This window comes from Cucurbita pepo, chromosome LG13 (assembly GCF_002806865.2).
Source record: "Cucurbita pepo subsp. pepo cultivar mu-cu-16 chromosome LG13, ASM280686v2, whole genome shotgun sequence".
Taxonomy (NCBI): Eukaryota; Viridiplantae; Streptophyta; class Magnoliopsida; order Cucurbitales; family Cucurbitaceae; genus Cucurbita; species Cucurbita pepo.
In genome coordinates this window covers 3,330,743-3,353,676 of record NC_036650.1, presented here as the reverse complement: position 1 = coordinate 3,353,676, position 22,934 = coordinate 3,330,743, and the positions used below count along the sequence as shown (strand labels likewise).

Here is a 22,934-nt window from a genome sequence, read left to right as displayed (position 1 = left end):
GAGATTCAAAATCAAGCTCGAGAGAGGATTCCACTACCTGCACAATATGCCGATCAATATGAAGGAGACAATTCTAATCAACACGAGGATAATCCACATGCAGTTGGTCGTGCCTTGATGCGAGGGAGAGACCGTGGAAGAAGGCATCATAATTTACAACGAGTTCCTTATGACGATAGAATTGATCGTAACGTGGGGAGCATCAAATTAAAACTTCTGAAGTTTTATGGCAAAACCGATTTAGGGGAGTACCTTGAATGGAAGAAAACGGTGGAGTCAGTATTCAACTGTCATAATTTTAGCGATGAAAATAAGGTAGTGTTATGCATTGCTCAATTCAAACAATATGCTCAAATTTTGTAGGATAAATTGATGTCAAGTAGGAGAAGAAATCTAAAGCACCAATTGATTCATGGTACGAGTTCAAAGAGTCCATAAAGAAGCGTTTTGTTCAACAATATTTTCAACGTAACATGGCGCAAAAGCTTCAAGCATTGAAACAAGGATGCAAATCTACGAAGGATTATTACAAGGAGATGGATACATTGATGGATCAACTTGATCTTGACGAGGACATAGAGGCTCTCATGGCACAACTTTTTAATGGGTTAAGCACAGAGATTGCAGACAAGACTGATTTACAGTCTTATTCTAATATTGAGGAGTTGTTGCACATTGCAATTAAGACCGTGAGGCAAATCGAACGAAGGTCTCAACGGTATTCTTCTAAAACTTTTTCCAACTCTACTTCTAAATGGAAAAAGGATAGTAAGAACATCGATTATAAGTATAGAAATCAAGAGATGTATGAGAAGTCTCAAGCTAAATTTGGGTCCTTCGAGAGTCTCACGCACGGGTCGTCTATTTTCAATCATGGGTCAGTGCTCTAGTTCGGGTCAGTTCGGTTGAAGGGTCAACTGGTTTTGTTTGTTCGGGTTGTACTGAGGGTTGGTTGAGCCGATGGGTTGTGGATTAGAATCGGGTCGACACGTGGGTTTGTGGGTCGAGTTTACTGCAGAAGGCTGCGTGTCGCAAATCGGGTGGAGTCGCGATGCTCCACGCTACGTTCAACGCATGGCTCCACCCTTTGCCTGACGATGGTGGTATGCGCAGTTCCACTTGTCGGTCGAAACGTGTCACGTTGGAGCCGTTTCTCTCTCCTCCTATGGACGAACAACAATTTTCAATTAGATTTCTTCTATTTTCTCTTTTTTATATCTTTAGATTTTGGATCCAATTCAAATCATTCTCTTAGTAAAGTTTTAGATCATAGTTCCATCTACATCCTACTATTTTTCTTGAAATTTAAACGCTACCAGAGACCAAGTTATGCGCACCGAAAAAGTATCCGCTAACATCCTTACCGTTCTTGGAAGAACTCTCGTATCTCTACCTTTGGACCAAAATTTCGGCTAGGTTTCTTTACAAGTCCTGTAGTATTCCCTCTAGATGAACATATCAAGATTTTAGACTTTGATTCACAACAGAAAGTCCTAGATCTAAGAAAAACGCTTATGATCTTACCTCGCGGGTCTTCTCAATTTCTTGATGGAAAAGGAACTCCAACCTATGGACATAAATTTTTTACCTCAAGGGGAGATTAAGGGCGGTGAGCTAGAGGTTTGGTTTTGACCGTCGCTCATGATCTTAAGGTACTTAGTCTACTGGAGGCATCCTGACCTCGGTCATTGTCTAGCCAACCTAACTCTAGTGCCTAATAGATTAATTGTGAAATTATAGAATACATTAATCAATATTTGACATCGTTTACAAAAGATTAGTTGATGAACCCTATACAGGTCCATAATATCATGCTAAGTTATGTTGGGAATGACCCTACACGTCTGCCATTTATACTAATGTGGTCCATCACCCCTACACGTCTGCCATTTATACTAATGTGGTCCATCACCCCTCTGGAAGTGGGTTGATGGAGCAGGAGCCTTCATCCCTCTACTAGGACAAATCATGCTCAAATCTGAAGGCTCTACCCTAGAGGACCCATTTAAGGCAACATTCATGGGTACTCTCACATCATCCTACGAATCAAGTTAGGTACACTACTAGGATTAGCTACCTATCTCTAATAGTTCTCATGAAGCACCAACTAGGATAGGTAGGTGATTTCCCCACTAGCAATACTGATAACAATAACTCTAGGCATTGTAAGCTAAGCTCAAATTTTCTTTAAGTGATGTGGTCTTTAGCTAGGTCTCTTGAGGAAAACACGATGATTTTGTACACTCATCTCCTTTTGAGTCTAAAATTGATCAGCCCCTATAGATGATCTTTGTCTTAGAGAACTAGGATTTAATTCTAAAATCATGCGTCATACTAAAAACATAGTTAACAAGTCTACACGACAACTTGTTACATGCATTTATGCCCTAATCATAATAAGGGTTCACATAACATTCTTAAATGTGTAATAAATGTTTAAATACCACATATATCAGCATACAACATCAAATCATGAATTTTCATGCTTAGCAAAATCAATTCAATTAACTTGAACTAAAATCATGTTTGAGAATCAATTAAGGCTTATCGGGTTCTATCAATTAATAAGAGTTTTTATTATGTGGTGTAAGGCCATAAACATGCTTAATCATAGATTAATAAGAGGCCAAACTTGTTAAATCATAGTGTTTTCAACTTATTCCTACGATTATATCTTGAACCGAAGGTGATATGGCTACTTGTTCATGTGTGTTAGGAACCTCAATATCCATGATTTTGATCATCTCTCATTAAATTTCTTACGTAGGTTCTAAGTTAAGTGGAGAAAGAAACTAATGGAAACATATTAAAAATTAGCTTAGAAACGACTCAAAATGAACAAAAATAGTGAAAAATGTCACATTTATTGTCCATAGCCACATCACCCATCTTCTACCTTTGAAAAATGAATTTGCAAGTGATGTAGTTTCCTAGTGATAAGGATCATGGTGTTCCAAAGGTTCCAAGTGGACCTATTACACGATCTTAGGCCAAGAAGATTCAACAAGCCTTCATTCTTTATCTACAAAATTGAATAGGCTCGGTTCAACCATCATTTCATTTGTTACAAGCTGATTAGATCGAGGAAGAACCATTTGGAGCTTCAGAAGTGAATGCACGGTTGAAGTAGCGGATGAAGTTGCAAGTATCATTTCATGAGTTGTTAGAAAACTTTATTTATTATCTTTAATTTCATAATTCTTGTAAGGGGTGAGAGGTGAAAATTAATTGTCAAATTTACTTAGTCTTTTACCAAGATTTAAGGGGATTGGGATTAAATGATGGCCACACCTTATTTAGTGTCATTTTAATATTTAAAAGTTTTTTTTTTGATTGAGTATAAATATCCTACAAATTATGTTATGATGCAAGAATCAGATTTGTGAATTAAATCATGGCCACTCCCTTATTTAGTCTGCATTTGAATATTTAAAAGTTTTTTTTTGGGTGGAGTATAAATACCCACAAATTATGATGCAAGAATCAGATTTGTGAGGAAGGAAAATACTCACAAATTATGATGCAAGAATCAGATTTGTGAGGAAGGAAAATACTCACAAATTATGATGCAAGAATCAGATTGAGACTTTCACCCTTAGAAATTAGAGCATCAGCTTTGCCATTTTTAAGTTTCAGACTTTCACCCTTAGAAATTAGAGCATCAGCTTTGCCATTTTTAAGTTTCATGCAATTCTTGTGGTAATTTGCATCTGAACCATTCAATCAAGCTTTGATAAGTTCGATTGTGGAGTGAACACAATCTAGAACAAGGTTCCAAATCACACAATCTAGAACAAGGTTCCAAATCACACAATCTAGAACAAGGTTCCAAATCACACAATCTAGAACAAGGTTCCAAATCACACAATCTAGAACAAGGTTCCAAATCACACAATCTAGAACAAGGTTCCAAATCACACAATCTAGAACAAGGTTCCAAATCTGGTAAGGAATGAAAATACACACAAATTATGATGCAAGAATCAGATTAGAAATGAAATCAAGATCTCAAAACAAGGTTCCAAATCTGGTGAGGAATGAAAATACCCACAAATTATGATGCAAGAATCAGATTTGTGAGGAATGAAATCAAGATCTCGATTGAGACTTTCACCCTTAGAAATTAGAGCATCAGCTCTGCCATTTTTAAGTTTCATGCAATTCTTGTGGTAATTTGCATCTGAACCATTCAATCAAGCTTTGATCAAGTTCGATTGTGGAGTGAACACAATTTATAACAAGATTCCAAATCACACAATTTAGAACAAGGTTTTAAATCTTGTTCTAGATCTTTGTTCTTAAGAGATGATCTAAATCTAGCCTTCTTATCTCTTCGTTGATCCGAATTTTGTATAAGGAGGTTTTAATTTCTTTAATTCAACTGTTCTAGCCTCTTGGTTGATTCGAATTTTCTATAAGGAGGTGTAAATTTCTTTAATTCAAGGGTTTTTACTCCAACCAAAGTTTGGATCGTTGGGCTGAGAATTAGAGTTGCTGTCAATTTGATATCAGAGCCTAGGTGGCCTACTCCAGAATTGATTTTATGTTTCATTTTTGCTATTGTTTATCTTTTCTCCAAATGTGTCAATTTACTTTCTTGTTGACATTTCCACCTTTCTTTGTCATCTTTTCAGTTTTCACTTTGTTCTCATTTTCTTACTAAAGATAAATTTAGATCTTGAAAAAAAAAAGAAAAAAAAATTATCATATTTGTTTTTAAGATTGTGATTATAAACTGTCTTTATCATTTATTTTAGAACATTTGTATGTTTATTTGAAGATCAAATAAACTTCTATTCACATTTTCTTAAACCATGTAAATCTGGAATTGTGATTGATATTTTTTTTTCATAATTTACACTAGAAGATAACTTCTAAATTTTTCCAAATTCTGTAAAAAGAATGGTTAGATCGTTATCAAAATCTTCACGACTTTCTTTTTGGAATTCATTTTTTCTAGTGTGCAATTCTATCCAAAAATATCGTTGTGTCCCTTATTTGTATGTTCATTTGTTGTTATTTCATAATTAACTTATCTTGATAGCGTTGAATAGCTCGCTGCAGTAAGAATTGCTTTATCCATATATTAGCCTATCTTGATCATAATTTAGTCACTTTTTCAAATAGCCTATCTTTGTGGGTAATAAACACGAGTTTTCCTGAGTGTAAATCAGTGAGTTGAGTGTGTGAGGTCCTAAGTATATATAACTATTGTTTGTACAATCATGAACCAAGACGAGAAAAATGGAAAGGAGATCAATGAGCTAGTTGAAGAAGTCCAGAAGAATGAGGAGGAATTGGAAGATGGGAGTCATTTGACACTTATTACAAGAAGACTTCTTAAAACTCAAGTTACGAAGTATGATGTTATGATCAAAGAGACAACCTGTTTCACATATGGTGTTTAGTCAAGAGGACTCCTTGTAGTCTTGTTATTGATAATGGAAGTTGCACCAATGTAGTAAGTACTATGTTGATCAAAAGGTTGCAAATTCCAACACAACATCATCCTAAACCTTACAAGCTTCCTTGGCTCAATGCCCGAGCATTAATATCTTTTATTTTGGGAAAATATAAAAATGAAGTTTTTTGTGATGTACCAACGCTTGTTGGAGACATATTGTTTGGCTGACCTTGACAATTTGATATGAGGGTCATGTATGATGGTTATTTGAATAGGTATTCTTTCGTAAAAGATGATAGAAAAAAAAAGTGAAAAGAAGAACGAAAAAAGAGATTACATTGGAAAAAAAAGGAAAGGAAGTGAGTTGTTTGGTTGTTGAAGAGGTGAGAAGGGCAATGTTTTCACAAAATACCATCTTTATAAGTATGTACAAGGAAGGATGTTTGGTCTCTAACTATAACAACTTGGATTTGCCTAGTGTGTTTCAATCTCTTTTAAAGAAATTTGAAGACGTCTTTCAAGATGAAGTATCTAAAAGACTATCTTCGAATAGAGGTATTGAGCATAAAATAGACTTCATTTCGAGGATTGTCATTTCTAATAGCCCAACATATAGAGTAAATCCAACTGAGACTAAAAATTCAAAGGCTATAGGAGCTCATGAATGTTGGAATAAACTTAAATGGGTTAGTTTTTGTTTAAAATAAACTTAATGTTAACTTTAGTTAATTTGTTAGCTAGTAAAGTTAATTTGAAAAAGCAAGTTGAAAGAAAAGGCCCATAGTTTTTGTAAGGAATGATGGTAGAGTTTATGAGCGTTTCTCTCACCTTATTATTAATGTTAGAAGAGGTATAAATACCTAATCCTTTACCTATAAAGTCAGAGCAAAAAACAAAATACAGAGCAATAGAAAATATTTTTTCAATATTCTTTGTCTCCTTGTCTCTCCTCTCTCGACATCTCCGTCACACATATGCTAATAGTATTTTCACAAAGTGGTATCGGAGCATTCTATCGTTAGTGTGTGTGAGATTACTTCACAAATTAGTGAGTGTTATTTTAACAAATTGGTATCAGAGTCGATGGCGAATATGATGGGTCAAATGCTTCTACCGCAATTAACGAAGACGAACTACGAGAATTAGAGCATCCAAATGAAAGCTCTTCTTGGTTCTCAAGATGCATGGGAGATGGTCGAAGAAGGTTTCGAAGAACCAAAGGATACCATGGGTTATACGGTGGCACAAAACAAGGCGTTAAAAGAATTGCGATCAAAGGATAAGGCGACATTATACATGTTGTTCCGAGCTGTTGACGAGTCTGGCTTTGAGAAAATTGTCAGGGCAACTACTTCAAAAGAAGCGTGGGACACTTTAGTAAAAGTGTTCAAAGGAACCGACCGAGTCAAGCAAGTACGTCTCCAAACTCTTCGTGGCAAGTTGGAGAGCATGAAGATGGAGTCAGAAAATGTATCTGACTACATTACACGCATATAGACTGTGGTAAACCAACTAAATCGAAATGGAGAAATGTTACCCGAGACGCGGGTTGTGGAGAAGATCTTGAGGTCATTAACTGACAACTTCAAGAATGTTGTATGTGCGATAGAAGAGTCAAAGGACCTAGCGATGTTTACGGTCGATGAGCTCACCGGTTCTCTCGAGGCACATGAGCAATGTAAGAAGAAGAAGGAGGAGACACTCGATCAAGCACTTCAAATCAAAGCATCAATAAAAGATGAAAAGGTACTCGACTCTCAAAATAGTCAAGGTAGATGTCGTGGAAGTCGCAGAAATGGTCGAGGTGGTCAAGGAAGTAGAAATGAAGGACATTATAAGGAGAAGTCGAGCCAAGCAAATTGGCGTGGAAAAGGACGCAGTCAATGATATATTCCAATATTCAGTGCTATAAATGTCAAAAAAATATGATCACTATGCGAATAATTGTAACTCCGACAAATGTTACAATTGTGGCAGAATTGGTCATTTTGCAAGAGATTGTCGAATCGAGAAAAAGGTGGAAGAAACGATCAACCTAGCTTTGGATGACGCAACAAACGAAGGCATTCTCTTGATGTTCCAAAATGAAGAGTTGAAAGCAAAAGAACACGACGGTGCAAAGACGATAGCGGTAGTCGTGAGGCGATGGAAGCCGTTGGAAATGATGTGATACGCAGCAGATTTTGCAAAATCGCGATATCGGAGACGAGAAAATCAAAGAAGGATGAACAATCGGATAACAAAGAGCTTGAACTCGAAGAGAGAGAGCTCCAATGGCGGGAAAGAGAATTTGAGGAAGAAAGAAGAAAGATGATGAGAATGGAAGAGAAAATGGAAGAAGAAAATAAAGATTTAGAAATGGAGATTGAAAGGTTAGAGAAGGAAGTGGTTGAGGTGAGTGAGAGTTCTTTCTATTTCAAACAAGAGAAGAAAGAGAATGGGAAGGTTGTTTCTATTTCAAATAGGAGAAGAAAGAGAATGGGAAGGTAATCTTTGAGCTTGTAAAGAAAACTGAAGGTGTGGAGAAAGAGAATGTATTGTTAATGGAGATTGATGGTCTAGTGGAAGAGCTAGTGAGGGAGTAGAAAGATATAGAGATGGTAACTCAACATAGATACTCACTCGATGTGAATCTGAATCGGGTCCAACAGGAGGCAGTGGACTTACGACACACAATTGAGATAATCATTCGTGATAAAGTTGAAATGGAGGAGGCAAAAATGGAAGTGAAAAATGTTGTTGTGGACCTGCGAAGGGAATTGAGTAAATTGAAAGAAGCTATGACGTCTGAGTTGATCGTGGCTGAGAACGGGAGAAATGAGGAGTTGGTTCTCAAATGGGCTATTCTCGAGAAGCTCCAAATGAAGTCTCGTCATAAAAGGGCAAACTTAGTTTGTTGCTCGAGGTAAAGGAGAGGAAATTGAAGAAACCACAACTGAGCTCGAGAAAGCGAAAACGGCACAGGTTAAATCGTTGAATAAAACATTTAAGTTTATGGGGGAGTTTTGTTGGAATAAACTTAAATGTTGAATATTAGTTTTTGTTTAAAATAAACTTAATGTTAACTTTAGTTGATTTGTTATGTTAGGAAAGTTAATTTGATTAAGCTCGTTGAAAGAAAAGGCCCAAAGTTTTTTTTTAGGGAATGATGACAGGTTTATGAGCATTTCTCTCACCCTATTATTAGGTTAGAAAAGGTATAAATACCTAATCCTTTTCCTGTAAAGTCAGACAAAAAAACAAAGAGAGCAAAGAAATAGAGAGCAATAGAAAATGTTTTTTTCAATATTCTTTGTCTCCTTATCTCTCCCCTTTCGACATCTCCTTCACAAATACACGAGTAGTATTTTCACAAAGCGATATTGGAGCATTCTATCGTTAATGTGTGTGAGAGTACTTCACAAATTAGTGAGTGTTATTTTAACAATGAAGAAGGGCTATATACGAGGAAGTTGAAGTTCATGTTCTATACGAGTCTTATTGGTGCCAAAGAAAGATAAACTTGGTGCGTGCATATGGATTGTCGAGCCATCAACAAAATCACTGTAAAGTATCGGTATCCTATTCCTAGGCTAAACAATATGTTTGATGAATTGCATGGTTCATGTCTATTTATAAAGATTGTTTTGAAATCTGGATATCATCAAATTAGAATGCATGTAGGAGATGAATGGAAAACAATTTTCAAAATTAAGCTTGGATTGTACGAATGACTTGCTATGCCTTTTGGGTTAACTAATGCTACTAGTACATTTACGCGCTTAATATATAAGGTTTTGATAAAATATCTTGGAAAGCATGTTGTTGTGTATATTGATGATATTTTAATTTATTTGAAGACTTCGCTTGAGCATATGGAGCATGTTAAGTTAGTTTTGATTACACTTAGAAAAGAGAAACTTTATGCTAATTTTAATAAATGTAGTTTTTGCATGGTTAAGTTTCTTGACTTCATAGTTGGTAAAAACTGAGTTGAATTCGATGAAGAGAAAGTTAAAGCAATCAGCGATTGGCCAACAATAAACAATGTAGGTGAAGTTCCGAGTTTTCATGGGCTACCTAGCTTCTATAGGAGATTTATAAAAGATTTAAGCACCATAGCTGCACCATTGAATGACTCAGTGAAAAAGAATGTTGTTTTTAAATTGGGGGATATGCAAGAGAATGCATTCAATGAGCTTAGGAAGAAATTAACCATTCATCATTACTTGTCTTGCCTAACTTTGATACAATTTTTGAAATTGAGTGTGATGCAAGTGGTTTGGTCCTAGGTACTCTTTTGATGGAAGATGGAAAAACATGTATTTTAGTGAAAAACTAAATAGGGCAGCATTGAACTATCCTACCTATGGTAAATAATTGTTTGCTTTAGTTTGCACACTAGAGGTGTGGCAACACTACCTATGGCCTAGAGAATTTGTGGCCCACTCTGATCATGAAAGCTTGAAGTATCTTAAGGGTCAAAGCAAACTTAACCGTAAACATGTAATGTGGGTGGAGTTTACTCAAGCATTTCCATATGTCATCAAATATAAGCAAGGTAAGGATAATGTGGTAGCTGATACATTATCTAGAAGGTACAATGTTTTCGCTTATCTTAGTGCAAAAATTCTTGGATTTAGGCATATTAAAGAATTATATAGAGATGACCAAGACTTTGGAATTATTGATGTATCTTGTCTTGCAAAAAGAGTTGTGGATGATTATTATGTATTTCATGAATTTTTATTTAAGAAAAGTAAGCTTTGTATTGCTAAATGCTCTATAAGAGTTTTGCTTGTAAGAGGAGCACATGGTGGTGGCTTAATGGGACATTTTTGGATTAATAAAACATATAATATGTTGCATGAACATTCTTTTGGCCGAAGATGAAGCATGATATTCATAAGTTTTGTAGCCAATGTTTTAAATGCAAAGAAGCTAAATCTAGATCACAACCAAATAGATTGTATACTCCTTTGAATGTACCTAATGAACCTTGGACTAATATATCTATGGATTTTGTTCTTGGTTTGCTGCACACTAAAAGGGTAAATATAATATTTTTGTTGTGGTAGACAGATTTAGTAAAATGACTCATTTTATTGCCTGCAACAACACGCATGGTGCAAAACATTTTGCGGACTTATTTTGTAGGAAAGTAGTAAGATTACGTGAAATCCCTAGAATAATGGTTAGTGACAGGGATGTTAAATTTTTAAGTCACTTTTGTAAAGTATTGTGGGTAAATTGGGTACCAAATTGTTGTTTTCAACCACATGTCATCCTTAGACTGAGGGGTAAATTGAAGTGGTTAATAGAACATTAGGAGTGTTGCTTAGGGCTATTATTTCTAAGAATATTAAGTCCTGGGACGAATGCTTGCCATTTGAAATACAATTCATTGTACCATCCATTGTTTTCTTTTTGAAGTTGTTTATGGATTTAATCCAGTTACACCTCTTTTGCTCCCTATTCCTTCTAATATTTTTGTGAGTGAAGGAGCCACAAGTAAGAAAAAATTGATCAAAACATTGACCAAAGAGGTGAAGGGGAGAATTGAGAAACAAAATTTCAAAGTTGATTCAAGAATTAACAAAGGAAGGAAGGAAATTATTAATCCAGTGACTGAGTTTGGATACAATTTCGCAATGAGCGATTCCCATCGGAAAGGAAGACAAAGTTACATCCAAGAGGAGATACCCTTATTAAGTCCTCGAGAGAATTAATAAAATACATATAAAATTGATCTTCCCAGAGAATTTTCAGTGCATTCTACTTTCAATGTTGCTGACTTGAGTCCTTTTACGTAGTTGATGATTTTTCTTATTTGAGAATGAATCCTTTTGAAGAGGGGAAGATGATAAGGATCACATTGTTTCAAATGTTCCAACTGAACCTATTACACGATCCAAGTACAAGAAAATTCAACAAGCATTCATTCTTCATCTACAAAAGTGGATAGGCTCGGTTCAATCATCATTTCATGTGTTACAAGCTAATTCGATTGAGAAAGGACCATTTGGAGCTTTAGAAGTGAATATTTGCACGGTTGAAGTAGCGGATAAAGTTGCAAGCATCATTTCTTGAGTTGTTAGAAAACTTTATTTATTATCTTTAATTTCATAATTCTTGTAATGTTTTATTATCTTTAATTTCATAATTCTTGTAATGGGTCACAGGGTAAAAATTAATGTCAAATTGACTTGGTCTGTAGATTTAAGGGGATCAAAATTAAATCATGACCACTGACTTCTCCGGTGGAAATACCATAGGAATATTTAAAAGTTTTTTTTTTTTTTTTTTTTTTTTTCTTGAGTATAAATACCATTATTATGTAAAAATCAGATTGATGATGAATGAAATCAAGATCTCAATTGAAACTTTCACCCTTAGAAATCCGAGCATCAATTTTGCCATTTCTAAGTTTTATGCAGTTCTTGTGGTAATTTGCATTTGAGTCATTCAATCAAATCTTGATCAAGTTCGATTGTGGAGGGACTCAATTTAGAACAAGGTTCCAAATCTTATTTCTAAATCTTTGATCTTAAGAGGTAATCTAGTTCTAACCTTCTCTTGGTTGATCTAAAATTTGAATTTTGTATATGGAGATTAATTTCTTTAATTCAAGGGTTCTATCTTCAACAAAAGCTTGGATCGTTGGGCTGAGGAATAGGGTTGCCTAGTCTCAAAATAAGTAAGATGTCGTTCCCAGCTCAAACCCGTTTTCGGGTTGAGCAATCACTGCAATTGGTTCATGCAGATTTATGTGGTCTAATTCCTCCATTGTCGATTATTGATAACAAGTATTTTCTCTTAATTATTGATAATTATAGTAATTGGATGTGGGTATACATGCACAGAGAAAAAGGACTCCGTGTTCAAGAAATTTAAAAGACTTAAGTTAAAAACCTTGTGCATTGACCGAGGTGGCAAGTTCTTATCCCAGAACCTCTTAAAGTTTTGCAAAGTGAAAGGTATCAATTGTCAACTCACCACACCGTACACTCTATAATAAAATGGTGTAGTTGAGTGAAGAAACAACAACATAATGAACACTGAAAAAAACATACTCAAGAGCATGCAAACCCTGACGATTTTGTCGAGCGAGGCAATACGACATGTGGTTTATCTTTTCAACTGATTATTGACAAAGACGTTGGCCAATCGCACCTCTTACAAAGCATGATTTGGTAAGACACTTCATTTCAAGCATCTAAGAGTCTTTGATTGTACAACACATATTAAAACGTCAAAGCCAGATATGAAAAAGCTTGATGATAGAAACCAAAACAGGGTGTACTTTGGCATAGAGAATGGGTCCAAGGCACACAGGGTGTACTTTGGCATAGAGAATGGGTCCAAGGCACACAGGCTATATGATCCGCAACATCAAAAAATTCATGTAAGTAGACAAGTTGTTGGTGCAACGTCAGTGATAACAAATAGATTGTTACAGAGTTCACTGCTCTTGAAGAAGAGGGAGACACAACAAATCTAGAAAGTGCACCGACACCGACACGAGAAAGTCCACATGTGTCATCATCAGATGACACCAAAAGGCATGATGAATTTTCTAGGATAAGAGAGCTCAAGCGAGAGCACAGGAGGATCCACAACAAATAGTGGACCAAAGAAGTTTCGTTCTCTCTTAAATTTATGCAGAAATACTTGAAGAAGATTTGAATCTCGTTGAGCTAGTAGTGCTCATGGTTGAGGAGTTGAAAAATTATTGTGAGGCAGAAATTGAGATGACGCGGTAGGAGGCCATGCAAAATAAGCTTGAAGTCATTGAGAAGAACAAGACGTGGGTGTTGAGGATTATTGGGAGTGAGTCCCAAATTGGCTAATTTAGGGAATGATTATGAGTTTATAAGTGAGGAATACTATCTACATTGGTATGAGGCCTTTTGAGGGAGCCCAAAGCAAAGCCATGAGAGCTTATGCTCAAAGTGGACAATATCATACCATTCTGGAGAGTCATGTTCGTCTAACATGGTATCAGAGCGAGATTAGTGTAGGTTATCTAATCTCTTGGAATTCTTAGTATGCTCTGTGGAAACGATTTCTTGAGATTAGTAGTGAGTGAGTTTCTTTTGGTGTCGTGAGTAGTCTATGACTCTGCAAGTCTTGTGTCAAAAGAGCTTGTTTGGTATTACTGAGGTATGGGTCAAAAGAGCTTGTTTGGTATTACTGAGGTATGGCCAACACGATGGCTGATTTCCAAATTGTTGGAGGAATCAAGAAACTAAACAACAACAACTAAAACACGTGGGCGACAGGCATGATGTCCTATTTACAAGGACAGGATCTTTGGGAGATTGTTGGCGGGTGTGAAACTACGCCGCCAGAGGAGGATTCTAACGGCGCCCTGCGCAAATGGAGAATCAGAGCAGGCAAAGCAATTTTACCTTGAAGACCACAATCGGAAAGAGATGTTAGAACATATTTGAGATGACAAGACACCGAAAAAAGCATGGGACACGTTCGTGATGCTGTTCTCAAAGAAGAACGATACAAGGCTACAACTTTTGGAGAATGAGTTGTTGTCAATTTCACAACGTGACATGACAATTGCTCAGTACTTCCACAAGGTTAATTCGATCTGTCGGGAGATTATTGAACTAGACCCGAAGTCCGCCATTGTAGAATCTCGAATGAAGAGAATTATAATCCACGGATTGCGACTAGAATACAAAAGCTTTATTACTGCTGTACAAGGATGGCCCACTCAACCATCACTTGTAGAGTTCGAAAATTTGTTAGCTAGCCAAGAAGCCATGGCGAAACAAATGGGAGGCATCACATTGAAGGGTAAAGAAGAAGCACTCTACACAAGTGAAAGTTGGAGTAATAATAGACCGTCTACCAAACATGGATACAATGGTGACAAAAGAAGAAGCCACCAAGGAACTGCACAACCTCGGAGAGCTTAAAAGAGCGATAACAAGAGTTTCCAAGGAAAGAGAATTGGAGGTATTTGCTATAATTGTTCGTGATGCTGTTCTCAAAGAAGAACGATACAAGACTACAACTTTTGGAGAATGAGTTGTTGTCAATTTCACAACGTGACATGACAATTGCTCAGTACTTCCACAAGGTCAATTCGATCTGTCGGGAGATTACTGAACTAGACCCGAAGTCCGCCATTGTAGAATCTCGAATGAAGAGAATTATAATCCACGGATTGCGACTAGAATACAAAAGCTTTATTACTGCTGTACAAGGATGGCCCACTCAACCATCACTTGTATAGTTCGAAAATTTGTTAGCTAGCCAAGAAGCCATGGCGAAACAAATGGGAGGCATCACATTGAAGGGTAAAGAAGAAGCACTCTACACAAGTGAAAGTTGGAGTAATAATAGACCGTCTACCAAACATGGATACAATGGTGACAAAAGAAGAAGCCACCAAGGAACTGCACAACCTCGGAGAGCTTAAAAGAGCGATAACAAGAGTTTCCAAGGAAAGAGAATTGGAGGTATTTGCTATAATTGCGGAAAAAGAGCCACATGTCTAGAGATTGTTGATCCAGGAAAAAGTCTGTTGAAAGCAACGTGACAATATCCAAAAAGAAGATAGAGGATGAATGGGATGCAGAGGTACTATGTCCCATAGTAGAAGGCGAGCTAGCACTCATGGCAATGATGGAAGAGCATATCGATTATGAGCATGACTGGATTATTGATTCAGGATGCTTAAACCACATGATTGATGATCAAAGCGGTGCAATGGAAGAGTAGTGGCCCCTAGAGAAGGAAGCATTACCAGGCCTTGAGCAAATTGAAGAAATTCTTCCACAAAAGATGGGGGAGCAAATTGAAGAAATTCTACAACAGAAGTCGAGGGAGCAAACTGTACACACTTGCTTAAATGCTAATGTGCTTGGAGATTTGAGTAACACTGATGTTGATGAGCAAAGAAGTGACTCAACCAAGCAAACCTGGTGAGAAGGAAATGGCACCTCAACAACTTAGACATTCAAAGATAATCCAAAAGTTAAATCCAAATTATGCCAATGCAGCTATGGTAGAAGACAGAGTTAATGAGCCAAAGACATGTGAAGCATCACAAAACTTGGCTTGCCAGATAGCGATGGAGGAAGAAATTATAGCCCTTGAGTAAAATCAAACTTGGGAACTAGTACCAAGACCAGAATATATCAAATCCATCTTTTGCAAGTGGATTTACAAAATAGAGTGTATCCCGGATGGATCAATCGTGAGATACAAAGCNCATGACTGGATTATTGATTCAGGATGCTTAAACCACATGATTGATGATCAAAGCGGTGCAATGGAAGAGTAGTGGCCCCTAGAGAAGGAAGCATTACCAGGCCTTGAGCAAATTGAAGAAATTCTTCCACAAAAGATGGGGGAGCAAATTGAAGAAATTCTACAACAGAAGTCGAGGGAGCAAACTGTACACACTTGCTTAAATGCTAATGTGCTTGGAGATTTGAGTAACACTGATGTTGATGAGCAAAGAAGTGACTCAACCAAGCAAACCTGGTGAGAAGGAAATGGCACCTCAACAACTTAGACATTCAAAGATAATCCAAAAGTTAAATCCAAATTATGCCAATGCAGCTATGGTAGAAGACAGAGTTAATGAGCCAAAGACATGTGAAGCATCACAAAACTTGGCTTGCCAGATAGCGATGGAGGAAGAAATTATAGCCCTTGAGTAAAATCAAACTTGGGAACTAGTACCAAGACCAGAATATATCAAATCCATCTTTTGCAAGTGGATTTACAAAATAGAGTGTATCCCGGATGGATCAATCGTGAGATACAAAGCTCAGACTATAGATTCAAGGTTCACTCAAGAATATGGACTACACTATGAGGAAACATTTAGTCCAGTGGCGAAGATCACTATCGTACAAGTTCCTCCAACACTTGTGGCAAATAAAGATTGGACATTTTGGCAAATGGATATGAAGAATGCATTCTTGCATGGAGAGTTGGACCAGGAGATCTACATGAACCAANTAGTGGCCCCTAGAGAAGGAAGCATTACCAGGCCTTGAGCAAATTGAAGAAATTCTTCCACAAAAGATGGGGGAGCAAATTGAAGAAATTCTACAACAGAAGTCGAGGGAGCAAACTGTACACACTTGCTTAAATGCTAATGTGCTTGGAGATTTGAGTAACACTGATGTTGATGAGCAAAGAAGTGACTCAACCAAGCAAACCTGGTGAGAAGGAAATGGCACCTCAACAACTTAGACATTCAAAGATAATCCAAAAGTTAAATCCAAATTATGCCAATGCAGCTATGGTAGAAGACAGAGTTAATGAGCCAAAGACATGTGAAGCATCACAAAACTTGGCTTGCCAGATAGCGATGGAGGAAGAAATTATAGCCCTTGAGTAAAATCAAACTTGGGAACTAGTACCAAGACCAGAATATATCAAATCCATCTTTTGCAAGTGGATTTACAAAATAGAGTGTATCCCGGATGGATCAATCGTGAGATACAAAGCTCAGACTATAGATTCAAGGTTCACTCAAGAATATGGACTACACTATGAGGAAACATTTAGTCCAGTGGCGAAGATCACTATCGTACAAGTTCCTCCAACACTTGTGGCAAATAAAGATTGGACATTTTGGCAAATGGATATGAAGAATGCATTCTTGCATGGAGAGTTGGACCAGGAGATCTACATGAACCAACCAAATGCATTTGAAAACGAAGTTGGAGTCATTAGTCAATATATGCAAAGTCCGAAGAAGGCTCATCTTGATGTGGCTCAACGGACCTTGAGATATGTCAAAGATACAATCAATTATGATCCTTTATATAAAAGAAGTGAAGATTACAAGTTAACTAGATCCCGTGATGCTGACTATGTAGGAGACCATGATACTCGAAGATCAATCACTATGTATATGTTCAAGATCGGTTCGAGAACAATTTCTTGGTGTAACAAAAGACAACCAACTATATCATTGTCAACTAGAGAAGCAGAGTAAGCAGCGGCGAGAGCAGCTCAGGAATGTACATGGTTGAAACTTCTGATAGAAGATTGGCACCAAAAAGTTGACTATTCGATACCACTTCAATGCGACAACCAATCTGTGATTTTTTTAGTAGAAAATTCGATGTTTCATGGTAGAACAAAGCATGTGGAGGTGCACTGCCATTTTATTAGAGACAAAGTCTTGAAGGAAGAATACGGATGACCAAGTGGTAGACTTGTCTACAAAAGAGCTGAATACTTGCACACATGAGAGCTTTCGCTGTGGTGCAGCGAATGAGAACTAGTGCTGAGGGGGAGTGTTGAAATATCATCACTAGCCCAATAGAGTTAAGCCCAATAATTATACGTGAGTCGTGTTCGTCTAACAGTGGGCACTCACTAACTTATCGCACAAACACAAGCCCATCGGTTTGAAGTGAGTGTTTAAGTTGAAGAATTATAGTGAAGAAAATGTCATCAAGCATATAGGAAGACTCGTGACGAAGGGATATGTCCAACGACAAGAAGTTGATTTTGAGGAAGTCTTCGCGCTTGTGGCTAGACTTGACAATGTAAGGTTGATTCTTGCCATCGCAACTCGACATGGGTGGGGTCCATCACTTGGACGTTAAATCAACATTCCTAAATAGTGACCTCCAAGAAGAAGCATACATTGCCCAGCCTAAAGCCTTCTTCATCAAAACTAAAGAGCACAAAGCGTACAAGTTGTCAAAGGCCTCTATGGGGTATGATAAGCATTGAAGGCGTGGAACATACGCTTGGAAAAAAAGCTTAAAGAGTCTAAATTTCATGATATGCTCCCAAGAATAAGTAGTGTATATAAGAAACAATGGAGTTGAAATATTCATAGTTAGCGTGTGCATTGATGAGTTGGTCGTCACTGGTACAAGTGCGGAAGGCATCAAAGAGTTCAAGCAACAAATGATGAAAGAATTTAAGATGACTAATCTCAGGTTACTCGCATACAATCTCAGTATTGAACTGGACCAAAAGAAAGATTGCATCATGCTAAAACAATCGATCTATGCAAAGAAAGTGTTGCAACAATTCAAGATGACAAAGTACAACAAAACCAAGTACCTCACAGAAGCAAAGTTACAACTTGAGAGGATGGTGAAGGAAGCTTGGTGAATTCTAGTGAGTATAGGCGTGTCATTGGAAGTCTGAGATACTTGACTCATACTTGTTCGGATCTTTCATATGTTGTTGGAATTGTGAGTACCTACATGGAAAAGCCAACAATGATGCATCATGAAGCTGTCAAGTACATTCTTCGCTATGTGAAGGGAACCACAAGCTACAGGTTGAAGCATTAAAGAGAGTGGGGTCCTGAAGAACTAGTTAGTTTTACCGATAGTGGTTTAGTTGGAGATATTGACGATAGAAAAAGCAAAATAGAAATGTCATTTTATCTCAATGAAAATTTGATCTCTTGGCAATCTCAAAAACGACAAACTATGGCACTGTCTTCCTATGAGGTTGAGTTCATGGCAGCAACTGCATCATTGTGCCAAATATTGTGGTTGAGAAATTTATTGAGCGAAGTGATCAGAAGTGAGCTAATGCGGGTAACTGTCTGTGTCGACAACAAATATGCGATTGCATTAATAAAGAGTTTGATATTTCATGGAAACAACAAACACATTGACACTCACTTCCACTTCATCCGGCGAGAAGAGATAGATCGTTGTGGAGTTCATATGCACCAAAAGCAACGTACAAATATTTTCACTAAAACCCTAGCAAGGGTTAATTTTGTAGAGATGTGGGAGTGAAGAATTTCAAACAAAGTCAAGGTTAGGGGGAGATTATGAACCAATAAACTTATTTATTTAGGAGAATTATGGGTGGCTTTTAGGTTGGAGAGAAAGTTAAGGAAATTTGTTAATTCGTGTATAAGTACTCAATAACATACCTGCTCTATCCACAATAACAAAAAGAATTAAAAAAGTATAGTTTTTAATGTTCGTGTCAAAGAAACTCTCCCCTCTCGTTCTTATTTTTGCTTCGATTATTTGTTTGAGTGGGATTCGATTAGGGGTCAAACCCCACAAACTAACAAGTACGTACCCATAAAATTACCTTCTTTGTGGGCTCGATGAAGGACCGATCCCAAAACACACTTCAATAGAGTTTAAGGGGACAAATATAACATTGAATACATATAATATAAAAAAAAATAAAAGGGTTGTGCGTGGAGGCATTGGGCGTACTATGTGGCTAGCAGCATCAATAGCTAAAGAAAAGAGAGCGAGAGAAAGAACCTGTGAGGGAAAATAGGAAGTGACCAAAGACTCCAATCTTTGGGTGAAAATCTAGAGATTTGGTGGGTCGAGTACGATTTAAGACAAAGGGAACCACGAATGGAAAGGAGGAAGAAGGAGACGAAGGGACTCAGTAGGTGGAAGTTGGAGGCAAACCCACACTCATCGAAAAACCTTTACCTCTCAAATTCATGGCCCGTGGACGACCGGTTAAGAGCAGAAACGAGGGGGTTTCATGGCTCCAAGCTACACATCATGCCTCAAAAGGTCGAGGCCTGAAAATGCACACAAAGAGAAAACATTATTATAGGCCTAATTGGCATATATTACTTACTTGGTTTTATAGTTGAACATTTGTATGTGTATACTATAATCGTTAGAAGCATGTTATAGGAGTTAGACACCTATGTATACCTGGTTAATGCTTTGGATATCCGCTGTGCCCTAGAGAGTCTAGAAGGCATATGAATAAACGTGAGCTGCTGTCTTATGTTTCCTCAGTCATATAACCTACATTCGAGTACTCCATAGGCATTTTAGATTGCCAATTATTAAATAAGGATGACTCTAAGCAACTTATTAATCATAAACTTTTTTAGAGCGCTTAGAGTCTACTTGGTACATAGAGTTTAGTTGTTACCTACATAGGGTCTAACGATTAGAATCTACTTGGTACATAGAGTTTAGTTGTTACCCTACATAAGGTCTAAGGAGTCATATTGGATATACTATCTACAAAAGGTCTAAGGAGTCATATTGGATATACTATCTACATAAGGTCTAAATAAGGTCTAAGGAGTCATATTGGATATACTATCTACATAAGGTTTAAGGAGTCATATTGGATATACTATCAGGAAGCACCTAATAAACTGTATGGGACACCGACACAGACAGTCAGGGTACTTATTTGTTTATAGAGCATGACTTATCTCATACACACGAGATTACCCTATAATTTATTATAAGAGCAATTTGATTCACACGCAATGAGAGTAAAATTGGTGATAGAATTTGAAAATGAAAACATAGAGACTAAAAAAAAAAAAAAAAAACTTAAAGCCCTAGAGGAAAAGGAGGGTCATGTGTACACCGTTGAGGAGAGGTGTACAGGGTTTAGTTACATTTGAGTCTTTTAGGGTTAGTGTAGGAGCATGGAGCTTAAGAAATATTTATAAACATTTATAACGATCAGTTGTTTATTGAATATTTTTATATGTGTTATTTTTAATATTATTTTAAATATCTCTTCTTGAAACTAGTGTATTTTGTCAACCGCTTTCCAAATATTATTCTTTTAAATACTTTTATGTCAAATTTCAATTATGTTTACCTTTTAAATTCCTTGCATCTCCACTTTACAAATTGAAAAAAAAAAAAAAAATTGGGTTGGACAAACTTGAATTTTAGTCGGTTGAATTGTGAACTCTATTAATAAGGAATTTTTAATTTTTCAAAAAAAAAATAAATCCAATAGAGAGAAGATTGAATGGGATAATAATAGTTGGAGTAACTTAAAAAGGAAGGCAAAAACGAGGTGTGCACAGTGTTTGATTGTGAAGGAAAGTATATAGCAGATTTGCACATAATAACCTAATAACCCTTAAGCCCTTCCTTTCATTTCTTCCCTTTTAAAGTCACGAGAGGCTTCCTCTTGTCTGTTTGTTGTTGTTTCAATTTTTTTTTGTAGAGAGAGGGAAGAGTGGCAGATGAACTGATAGAGAACTTTCAAAGCTCTTTTTCTTCACCACCCCATTACTCCAACTCCAACTCTCTCTCTCTTTCAAACCTCTGCTTCATCATGTAGGTGGTCTTCCCCACATAAACCAATTTCCCCCCTTCACTTCTATCTTATTCATCTAACTCTTCTCTAATTTTTGTTGGTTTACAGGCGATCCCAACAGAGCCCTTTAGACCTCAACAACTTACCTGAAGATTATAATATCCGAGATGGCAAACAGATTAGTGAAGACACCTCCTCTACTGGTAAATTCAACTATTTGTGGGCTTAAACAAACACAAACAACACCAAATTGAGTAAAAATGTGTTGTTGCAGGTCATCGCAAGAACAAAAGTGGTATGAAGGAGGGCAAAGACGAGGCCGGAAAGGTGTATGAATGCAGGTTTTGCTCCCTCAAGTTCTGCAAATCCCAGGCCCTTGGTGGCCACATGAACCGCCACCGCCAAGGCAAAATTTCACTACTTTTCTTTCTTTTATGTTTCTCTTATCATTTCATTTCATTTTTTGACTTCATTTCTGTTTGGTTTTTGGTCAGAGAGAGAGACAGAGACACTCAATCGAGCTCGCCAGCTTGTTTTCACTAACGATAACCTGGCCGCCCAACCTCCTCCTCATTTAGGGTATTCTATTAATCTCACCCATTTGTATTGGCGAATTGAAAGTTTACACGTCCCCAATAAATTTCCTTTTTATTTTCTTGTTTTGGGGTGATTAGGTGCTGTCATTCAATGGCACCGGGAGGAAGCTACCATACGGGGGACAGCGGCGGCGTAGGGGGTGATTCAACGCTGCCACTCAGATTCCCAACCACTCTTCTGCCACCGCAGCCGGCATATCTATACAGCTCGCCGACAAGGCCATCTGGGTTCCCCTCATACTATCCTCCTCCTCCTCCTCCTCCTCCTCCTCCACCACCACAAGCCTCCATCAACGAGTTCTTCGTGGGGCATGTCTTGGGGAACCCTTCCCATTGCACCCATCACACTGTGAACTACGGTTCCACCTCGGTAGAGTCGAGCAGCTACACTTGCATCGGTGCTCCGGTGGGGCATGCCATGGCGTTCAGAGGTAGTAGAGACGGATCACAGAAGAAGCAGCAGCAGCAGCAGCAGCAGAGTTTGGACGTTCCTTCCTCGATCAATCGGTTTCAAGATGGGTTCTAAAAAGAAGATTAGAATATTTTTTTGTTTCAAAATTGCAAATCTGCACGGACACGGCAGGCAGAGAAAGAGAGAGAGGGAGAGAGAGAAAGAGAGAAAGAGAGAGAGACATAAGAAGCTGACAAATGGGGTCATAATAGAAGGAAAAGAGGAGGGGTTTTATTATATTTTATTTTCGTTTCAATTTGGGTTTTAATTGGAAACAGCTTTTGAGCTGAGAGACAAGCTCAGCTAGTTTGGCATGGAGCTGTGGGGGAGGAGGGAAAAGGGGAGGGTGTCTTTCTATTGGTTTGTATTCTAATGCCTATCGGTGAAAAAGGAGCAAACTATGAAACAAGAGATTGATGGGACTAGAAGTTAGATATCAACTCAAACTTCCCAATCCCTTTTTGCA

The 22,934-nt window shown here is 37.4% G+C and overlaps 1 protein-coding gene across 1 annotated transcript; it reads left to right on the top strand.

The window, feature by feature from the left end:
• The first annotated feature begins 21,340 nt into the window (after window positions 1-21,340).
• LOC111808614 (zinc finger protein JAGGED-like) lies at window positions 21,341-22,918 on the top strand. Its single transcript, XM_023694704.1, has 5 exons — window positions 21,341-21,441; window positions 21,530-21,624; window positions 21,696-21,827; window positions 21,916-22,000; window positions 22,096-22,918. Coding segments are annotated over exons 1-5 (762 nt in total). The 5' UTR covers window positions 21,341-21,439; the 3' UTR covers window positions 22,544-22,918.
• Window positions 22,919-22,934: the final 16 nt, after the last annotated feature.